Here is a 10,713-nt window from a genome sequence, read left to right on the forward strand (position 1 = left end):
CACTGCACATCCTGGAACACACACACACTGTTATTCCACTGCACATCCTGGAACACACACACAGTTATTCCACTGCACATCCTGGAACACACACACACTGTTATTCCACTGCACATCCTGGAACACACACACACTGTTATTCCACTGCACATCCTGGAACACACACACTGTTATTTCACTGCACATCCTGGAACACACACACACTGTTATTCCACTGCACATCCTGGAACACACACACACTGTTATTCCACTGCACATCCTGGAACACACACACTGTTATTCCACTGCACATCCTGGAACACACACACTGTTATTCCACTGCACATCCTGGAACACACACACTGTTATTCCACTGCACATCCTGGAACACACACACACTGTTATTCCACTGCACATCCTGGAACACACACACTGTTATTCCACTGCACATCCTGGAACACACACACTGTTATTCCACTGCACATCCTGGAACACACACACACTGTTATTCCACTGCACATCCTGGAACACACACACTGTTATTCCACTGCCTGTCAATGAAGACAGTCCCTGTTACATGCAGAAGAGAACCGTGAACACACACACTGAGTGAGTCAGCGGAACGTACCTGAGGTATTCCATAATTCCGCATGTTCTTGACGACGTCCCAGGTGGCATTGCTACTTCCGTAACCCCAGCGACAGAGATGGTACCCCAGCGCCCAGTAGACTGGCATGGTGGGGTAACCTGAGAGAGATGACGGTGAGAATCAAGACAGTGATGACTTCAAGGACACGAGGAAGAAATAGGTCCTTATCTTTCTGTAGACTGACCTACGACCTCCAAATACTGTCCAATCACAGAGGCCGGATCGGGACCCAGAAAGACGTAGAAGTCCAGGATCCCACCAATGGTACGCCAGGTGATGGCAGGGCCCGGCTGGAGGGCCACGTCTGTAGAACCAACATTCACAGAGCGTTCATAAACACGCCATAGAGACGCCATAGAGACGACATAGAGATGACATAGAGACGACATAGAGACGACATAGCATCACTCAAACATCAATGTAGATTCAAGATACTGAACAGAAAAGGGGTGGAAATGGAATTGGCCAGCGCCTGACTCATCGTGTCCCAGGTAAACAGGAGCTAGAGTAAAGGTAGTAATGGTGGAAATGGGACGTGGCCACTGACCCATCGTGTCCCAGGTAAACAGGAGCTACAGTAAAGGTAGTAATGGTAGAAATGGGACGTGGCCACTGACCCATCGTGTCCCAGGTAAACAGGAGCTAGAGTAAAGGTAGTAATGGTAGAAATGGGACGTGGCCACTGACCCATAGCGTTGCTGTTGAGCAGGAAGAATCCATGTGCCGTCCCCGTCCCTCCCTCCTCCATGGCCAGGTAGAAGGGATGAACCCCGTACAGGTTAGTCAGTTCCTACAGACACAGGAAATAGAATAGAGTCACGGTCAGGTAGAAGGGATGAGCTCCTACAGACACAGGATATAGAATAAAGTCACGGTCAGGGAGACGGATGAGCTCCTACAGACACAGGATATAGAATATAGTCACGGTCAGGTAGAAGGGATGAGGTCCTACAGACACAGGATATAGAATATAGTCACAGTCAGGTAGAAGGGATGAGGTCCTACAGATACAGGATATAGAATAGAGTCATGGTCAGGTAGAAGGGATGAGGTCCTACAGACACAGGATATAGAATAGAGTCACGGTCAGGTAGAAGGGATGAGGTCCTACAGACACAGGATATAGAATAGAGTCACGGTCAGGTAGAAGGGACGAGATCCTAGAGACACAGGATATAGAATAGAGTCACGGTCAGGTAGAAGGGACGAGATCCTAGAGACACAGGATATAGAATAGAGTCACGGCCAGGTAGAAGGGATGAGGTCCTACAGACACAGGATATAGAATAGAGTCACGGTCCGGTAGAAGGGATGAGGTCCTACAGACACAGGATATAGAATAGAGTCATGGTCAAGTAGAAGGGATGAGGTCCTACAGACACAGGATATAGAATAGAGTCATGGTCAAGTAGAGGGATGAGGTCCTACAGACACAGGATATAGAATAGAGTCATGGTCAAGTAGAGGGATGAGGTCCTACAGACACAGGATATAGAATAGAGTCACGGTCAGGTAGAAGGGATGAGGTCCTACAGACACAGGATATAGAAGAGTCACGGTCAGGTAGAAGGGATGAGGTCCTACAGACACAGGATATAGAATAGAGTCATGGTCAAGCAGAGGGATGAGGTCCTACAGACACAGGATATAGAATAGAGTCATGGTCAGGTAGAAGGGATGAGGTCCTACAGACACAGGATATAGAATAGAGTCACGGTCAGGTAGAAGGGATGAGGTCCTAAAGACACAGGATATAGAATAGAGTCACGGTCAAGTAGAGGGATGAGGTCCTACAGACACAGGATATAGAATAGAGTCAGGTAGAAGGGACGAGGTCCTACAGACACAGGAAATAGAATAGAGTCATGGTCAGGTAGAAGGGATGAGGTCCTACAGACACAGGATATAGAATTGAGTCACGGTCAGGTAGAAGGGATGAGGTCCTACAGACACAGGAAACAGAATAGAGTCATGGTCAGGTAGAAGGGATGAGGTCCTACAGACACAGGATATAGAATATAGTCACGGTCAGGTAGAAGGGATGAGGTCCTACAGACACAGGATATAGAATATAGTCACGGTCAAGTAGAGGGATGAGGTCCTACAGACACAGGATATAGAATAGAGTCAGGTAGAAGGGACGAGGTCCTACAGACACAGGATATAGAATAGAGTCACGGTCAGGTAGAAGGGACGAGGTCCTACAGACACAGGATATAGAATAGAGTCACGGTCAGGTAGAAGGGACGAGATCCTAGAGACACAGGATATAGAATAGAGTCACGGTCAGGTAGAAGGGACGAGATCCTAGAGACACAGGATATAGAATAGAGTCACGGTCAGGTAGAAGGGACGAGATCCTAGAGACACAGGATATAGAATAGAGTCACGGCCAGGTAGAAGGGATGAGGTCCTACAGACACAGGATATAGAATAGAGTCACGGTCAGGTAGAAGAGATGAGGTCCTACAGACACAGGATATAGAATAGAGTCATGGTCAAGTAGAAGGGATGAGGTCCTAGAGACACAGGATATAGAATAGAGTCATGGTCAAGTAGAGGGATGAGGTCCTACAGACACAGGATATAGAATAGAGTCATGGTCAAGTAGAGGGATGAGGTCCTACAGACACAGGATATAGAATAGAGTCACGGTCAGGTAGAAGGGATGAGGTCCTACAGACACAGGATATAGAATAGAGTCATGGTCAAGTAGAAGGGATGAGGTCCTACAGACACAGGATATAGAATAGAGTCATGGTCAAGTAGAGGGATGAGGTCCTACAGACACAGGATATAGAATAGAGTCATGGTCAAGTAGAGGGATGAGGTCCTACAGACACAGGATATAGAATAGAGTCACGGTCAGGTAGAAGGGATGAGGTCCTACAGACACAGGATATAGAAGAGTCATGGTCAGGTAGAAGGGATGAGGTCCTACAGACACAGGATATAGAATAGAGTCATGGTCAAGTAGAGGGATGAGGTCCTACAGACACAGGATATAGAATAGAGTCATGGTCAGGTAGAAGGGATGAGGTCCTACAGACACAGGATATAGAATAGAGTCACGGTCAGGTAGAAGGGATGAGGTCCTAAAGACACAGGATATAGAATAGAGTCACGGTCAAGTAGAGGGATGAGGTCCTACAGACACAGGATATAGAATAGAGTCAGGTAGAAGGGACGAGGTCCTACAGACACAGGAAATAGAATAGAGTCATGGTCAGGTAGAAGGGATGAGGTCCTACAGACACAGGATATAGAATAGAGTCACGGTCAGGTAGAAGGGATGAGGTCCTACAGACACAGGAAACAGAATAGAGTCATGGTCAGGTAGAAGGGATGAGGTCCTACAGACACAGGATATAGAATATAGTCACGGTCAGGTAGAAGGGATGAGGTCCTACAGACACAGGATATAGAATATAGTCACGGTCAAGTAGAGGGATGAGGTCCTACAGACACAGGATATAGAATAGAGTCAGGTAGAAGGGACGAGGTCCTACAGACACAGGATATAGAATAGAGTCACGGTCAGGTAGAAGGGACGAGGTCCTACAGACACAGGATATAGAATAGAGTCACGGTCAGGTAGAAGGGATGAGGTCCTACAGACACAGGATATAGAATAGAGTCACGGTCAGGTAGAAGGGACGAGATCCTAGAGACACAGGATATAGAATAGAGTCACGGTCAGGTAGAAGGGACGAGATCCTAGAGACACAGGATATAGAATAGAGTCACGGTCAGGTAGAAGGGACGAGATCCTAGAGACACAGGATATAGAATAGAGTCACGGTCAGGTAGAAGGGATGAGGTCCTACAGACACAGGATATAGAATAGAGTCATGGTCAAGTAGAGGGATGAGGTCCTACAGACACAGGATATAGAATAGAGTCACGGTCAGGTAGAAGGGATGAGGTCCTACAGACACAGGATATAGAATAGAGTCACGGTCAGGTAGAAGGGATGAGGTCCTACAGACACAGGATATAGAATAGAGTCATGGTCAAGTAGAGGGATGAGGTCCTACAGACACAGGATATAGAATAGAGTCAGGTAGAAGGGACGAGATCCTACAGACACAGGAAATAGAATAGAGTCATGGTCAGGTAGAAGGGATGAGGTCCTACAGACACAGGATATAGAATAGAGTCACGGTCAGGTAGAAGGGATGAGCTCCTACAGACACAGGATATAGAATAGAGTCACGGTCAGGTAGAAGGGATGAGCTCCTACAGACACAGGATATAGAATATAGTCACGGTCAGGTAGAAGGGATGAGGTCCTACAGACACAGGATATAGAATATAGTCACAGTCAGGTAGAAGGGATGAGGTCCTACAGATACAGGATATAGAATAGAGTCATGGTCAGGTAGAAGGGATGAGGTCCTACAGACACAGGATATAGAATAGAGTCACGGTCAGGTAGAAGGGATGAGCTCCTACAGACACAGGATATAGAATAGAGTCACGGTCAGGTAGAAGGGATGAGGTCCTACAGACACAGGATATAGAATAGAGTCACGGTCAGGTAGAAGGGATGAGGTCCTACAGACACAGGATATAGAATAGAGTCACGGTCAGGTAGAAGGGATGAGCTCCTACAGACAGGATATAGTCATTACCGTGGGAGGTACGTCTCTAGCCCACATGGTGAGAGTGTTCTAGTGGATGTCAGTGTTAGTCATTACCGTGGGAGGTACGTCTCTAGCCCACATGGTGAGAGTGTTCTAGTGGATGTCAGTGTTAGTCATTACCGTGGGAGGTACGTCTCTAGCCCACATGGTGAGAGTGTTCTAGTGGATGTCAGTGATAGTCATTACCGTGGGAGGGACGTCTCTAGCCCACATGGTGAGAGTGTTCCAGTGGATGTCAGTGTTAGTCATTACCGTGGGAGGTACGTCTCTAGCCCACATGGTGAGAGTGTTCCAGTGGATGTCAGTGTTAGTCATTACCGTGGGAGGTACGTCTCTAGCCCACATGGTGAGAGTGTTCCAGTGGATGTCAGTGTTAGTCATTACCGTGGGAGGTACGTCTCTAGCCCACATGGTGAGAGTGTTCCAGTGGATGTCAGTGTTAGTCATTACCGTGGGAGGTACGTCTCTAGCCCACATGGTGAGAGTGTTCTAGTGGATGTCAGTGTTAGTCATTACCGTGGGAGGTACGTCTCTAGCCCACATGGTGAGAGTGTTCCAGTGGATGTCAGTGTTGGAGTCATTACCGTGGGAGGTACGTCTCTAGCCCACATGGTGAGAGTGTTCTAGTGGATGTCAGTGTTAGTCATTACCGTGGGAGGTACGTCTCTAGCCCACATGGTGAGAGTGTTCTAGTGGATGTCAGTGTTAGTCATTACCGTGGGAGGTACGTCTCTATCCCACATGGTGAGAGTGTTCCAGTGGATGTCAGTCTTAGTCATTACCGTGGGAGGTACGTCTCTAGCCCACATGGTGAGAGTGTTCCAGTGGATGTTGGTGTTAGTCATTACCGTGGGAGGTACGTCTCTAGCCCACATGGTGAGAGTGTTCTAGTGGATGTCAGTGTTAGTCATTACCGTGGGAGGTACGTCTCCAGCCCACATGGTGAGAGTGTTCTAGTGGATGTCAGTGTTAGTCATTACCGTGGGAGGTACGTCTCTAGCCCACATGATGAGAGTGTTCCAGTGGATGTCAGTGTTAGTCATTACCGTGGGAGGTACGTCTCTAGCCCACATGGTGAGAGTGTTCCAGTGGATGTCAGTGTTAGTCATTACCGTGGGAGGTACGTCTCTAGCCCACATGGTGAGAGTGTTCCAGTGGATGTCAGTGTTAGTCATTACCGTGGGAGGTACGTCTCTAGCCCACATGGTGAGAGTGTTCTAGTGGATGTCAGTGTTTGCGTCATTACCGTGGGAGGTACGTCTCTAGCCCACATGGTGAGAGTGTTCCAGTGGATGTCAGTGTTAGTCATTACCGTGGGAGGTACATCTCTAGCCCACATGGTGAGAGTGTTCCAGTGGATGTCAGTGTTAGTCATTACCGTGGGAGGTACGTCTCTAGCCCACATGGTGAGAGTGTTCCAGTGGATGTCAGTGTTAGTCATTACCGTGGGAGGTACGTCTCTAGCCCACATGGTGAGAGTGTTCCAGTGGATGTCAGTGTTAGTCATTACCGTGGGAGGTACGTCTCTAGCCCACATGGTGAGAGTGTTCTAGTGGATGTCAGTGTTAGTCATTACCGTGGGAGGTACGTCTCTAGCCCACATGGTGAGAGTGTTCTAGTGGATGTCAGTGTTAGTCATTACCGTGGGAGGTACGTCTCTAGCCCACATGGTGAGAGTGTTCCAGTGGATGTCAGTGTTAGTCATTACCGTGGGAGGTACGTCTCTAGCCCACATGGTGAGAGTGTTCTAGTGGATGTCAGTGTTAGTCATTACCGTGGGAGGTACGTCTCTAGCCCACATGGTGAGAGTGTTCCAGTGGATGTCAGTGTTAGTCATTACCGTGGGAGGTACGTCTCTAGCCCACATGGTGAGAGTGTTCCAGTGGATGTCAGTGTTAGTCATTACCGTGGGAGGTACGTCTCTAGCCCACATGGTGAGAGTGTTCCAGTGGATGTCAGTGTTAGTCATTACCGTGGGAGGTACGTCTCTAGCCCACATGGTGAGAGTGTTCTAGTGGATGTCAGTGTTGGCGTCATTACCGTGGGAGGTACGTCTCTAGCCCACATGGTGAGAGTGTTCTAGTGGATGTCAGTGTTAGTCATTACCGTGGGAGGTACGTCTCTAGCCCACATGGTGAGAGTGTTCCAGTGGATGTCAGTGATAGTCATTACCGTGGGAGGTACGTCTCTAGCCCACATGGTGAGAGTGTTCCAGTGGATGTCAGTGTTAGTCATTACCGTGGGAGGTACGTCTCTAGCCCACATGGTGAGAGTGTTCCAGTGGATGTCAGTGTTAGTCATTACCGTGGGAGGAACGTCTCTAGCCCACATGGTGAGAGTGTTCCAGTGGATGTCAGTGTTAGTCATTACCGTGGGAGGACGTCTCTAGCCCACATGGTGAGAGTGTTCTAGTGGATGTCAGTGTTAGTCATTACCGTGGGAGGTACGTCTCTAGCCCACATGGTGAGAGTGTTCTAGTGGATGTCAGTGTTGGTGTCATTACCGTGGGAGGTACGTCTCTAGCCCACATGGTGAGAGTGTTCCAGTGGATGTCAGTGTTAGCGTCATTACCGTGGGAGGTACGTCTCTAGCCCACATGGTGAGAGTGTTCCAGTGGATGTCAGTGTTAGCGTCATTACCGTGGGAGGTACGTCTCTAGCCCACATGGTGAGAGTGTTCCAGTGGATGTCAGTGTTAGCGTCATTACCGTGGGAGGTACGTCTCTAGCCCACATGGTGAGAGTGTTCCAGTGGATGTCAGTGTTAGTCATTACCGTGGGAGGTACGTCTCTAGCCCACATGGTGAGAGTGTTCCAGTGGATGTCAGTGTTGGCGTCATTACTCTTAATGATCGGTGAATGAAAAGCCAACTAACATTTATTCCTGATTATTATTTGACTATGCTTGTCATTTATGAACATTTTGAACATCTTGGCTCTCTCTAATTCTCTCCTTCTCTCTTTCTTTCTCTCTCTCGGAGGAACTGAGCCCTAGGACCATACGTCAGGACTACCGGGCATGATGACTCCTTGCTGTCCCCAGTCCACCTGGCCTTGCTGCTGTCCCAGTTTCAACTGTTCTGCCTGCGGCTATGGAACCTGTCCCAGACCTGCTGTTTTCAACTCTTAATTATCGGCTATGAAAAGCCAACTGACATTTATTTCTGATTATTATTTGACCATGCTTGTCATTTATGAACATTTGAACATCTTGGCCATGTTCTGTTATAATGTCCACCCGGCACAGCCAGAAGAGGACTGGCCACCCCTCATTGCCTGGTTCCTCTCTAGGTTTCTTCCTAGGGTTTGGCCTTTCTAGGGAGTTTTTCCTAGCCACCATGCTTCTACACCTGCATTGCTTGCTGTTGGGTTTCTGTACAGCACTTCGAGATATTAGCTGATGTACGAAGGGCTATATAAAATAAACTTGATTGATTACCGTGGGAGGTACATCTCTAGCCCACATGGTGAGAGTGTTCCAGTGGATGTCGTGTAGGAACGAGGAGCGGTGTTCTCCCAGCCCATAGATGTACTGACTGGACAGACTGCTGGACAGCTGGAGGAACTGGTCACAGTAAAACAGAGGCGCTACCGTGGTGTTGAGGCTGGGGGGGGGGGGGGGGGGGGGGGAGAGAGACAGACACAATATGAAGACAGACACACAAGCACAGACATTATGTTAAGTCAAAAGAAACTATCCCAATTTCCAGATTACTCCAACCAGACTACAGAGAGAGAGAGAGAGAAACAGAGAGAGACAGAGAGAGACAGAGAGAGAGAGACAGAGAGACAGAGACAGAGAGACAGAGAGAGAGAGACAGAGAGAGAGAGACAGAGAGAGAGAGACAGAGAGAGAGAGACAGAGAGAGAGAGACAGAGAGAGAGAGACAGAGAGAGAGAGACAGAGAGAGAGAGACAGAGAGAGAGAGACAGAGAGAGAGAGACAGAGACAGAGAGAGACAGAGAGAGAGAGAGACAGAGAGAGACTACAGAGAGACTACAGAGAGACTACAGACAGACAGAGAGTAACTCATGCGTACAGCACAGCTCCTGTGGAAGTTCTCTTAACGATGATGCCAAACGGCTCATTGGACAGCTCCACAGAGTAGGCGGGACTAGAGGCCTTCTCTGTGGCCTTGGGCACGGCGATTGGCACCTCGAACCGCGACTCAGACGGGTCGGTGATCTGAACATAACAAAAGAGAGATGAATGATATAACGGCCAAAGATCCCAGAGATCTGACACAGGGACTGAATTCATGTGTGTGAGCACTTCTGCCTATGTGTGTGTGCATTAATTTGTGTGTGTGTACGGTACATTCACGTGCGTCAGTAGGTATGAATACATGTATTGATGTGTGTGTGTGTGTGTGTGTGTGTGTGTGTGTGTGTGTGTGTGTGTGTATACAGTACATCAGTATGTATGAATACATGCGTGTGTCCTCCCTGCCTCCTCACCCTGACTCGGAGCCTGTGGTCTGTCTCATAGAGGAGCTCCAGCTGTAGGGTCAGAATGTCTTTAGGGTAGTAGGTCTTCACCGTCTTCACCAGAGTTCCTGTCTGACCCAACTCTGTGGCGTTAACAGACACCAGGGAGTAGGAGGGGAACCCAGGAGGGTAGAAACACCAGGGAACACCATTCCTCCCCGGGGCGGAGGAGGAGGAGGCAGGGATGAAGCAACAGTTTCTCGCCTCACACAACTCCCTGGTCACCACCACCCCTCTCTCTGGGTAGCAGTCAAACCTCCAGGCCTCTGGGACCACTCCACAAGCCTGGGGCTCTGTTAAGGCTCTACCCCCGTCTCCCCCACCCGTCCCTGGGGAGCCCCTGGGCGGCGGGGCCCTGTGGGGGACGCTGTTGGAGGGGGCTTGGAGCCAGAAGATGGTCACCAGAAGCCAGAGGCCACAGACCAGGAGCAGCAGGGAGCCCAGGGAGATGAGGGCCGTGGTGGTAGAACAGGAGGGCCTCCGAGGCAGCAGGGGGCGCTCTGTCTCCTCTGGGTCCTTCACCTGCAATCAGAACTACAGTTACAGTTTGGCTGCAATACTACACAATACTAAACAGTAGAGTAGAAGACAGCACAACACACTAGGTGTAGCCTGGGTAAGAAAGTAAGCCCTGCACAAGCCTTGGCTTGCGCGAGTCAGAACGGCTCATAGGCTCCTGCCACTATCTCCTGTTTCTGCAGTGTGAGGCAGCGTGATGTACAGTACACCCCCTAGACAGGACACTAGTCTGTTTCTGCAGCTTGATGTACAGTACACCCCTAGACAGGACAAGTCTGTTTCTGCAGCGTGATGTACAGTACACCCCCTAGACAGGACACTAGTCTGTTTCTGCAGCTTGATGTACAGTACACCCCCTAGACAGGAAAAGTCTGTTTCTGCAGCTTGATGTACAGTACACCCCCTAGACAGGACACTAGTCTGGTTCTACAGCG

The 10,713-nt window shown here is 49.2% G+C and overlaps 1 protein-coding gene across 1 annotated transcript in view; it reads right to left on the reverse strand.

Moving 5' to 3' along the window:
* Positions 1-486: 486 nt before the first annotated feature.
* Positions 487-10,713, reverse strand: part of LOC129835283 (lysosomal alpha-glucosidase-like) — a gene marked incomplete at its 3' end in the record, with an annotated part of 13,010 nt that continues 2,783 nt past the window's right edge. Inside the window, 7 exon segments of the mRNA XM_055900850.1 lie at positions 487-501; positions 608-726; positions 813-932; positions 1,316-1,418; positions 8,712-8,877; positions 9,313-9,458; positions 9,731-10,282. Of these exon segments, the coding sequence (XP_055756825.1) occupies positions 487-501; positions 608-726; positions 813-932; positions 1,316-1,418; positions 8,712-8,877; positions 9,313-9,458; positions 9,731-10,282 (1,221 nt within the window).

The sequence above is a fragment of the Salvelinus fontinalis genome, chromosome 3, assembly GCF_029448725.1.
Source record: "Salvelinus fontinalis isolate EN_2023a chromosome 3, ASM2944872v1, whole genome shotgun sequence".
Classification (NCBI taxonomy): Eukaryota; Metazoa; Chordata; class Actinopteri; order Salmoniformes; family Salmonidae; genus Salvelinus; species Salvelinus fontinalis.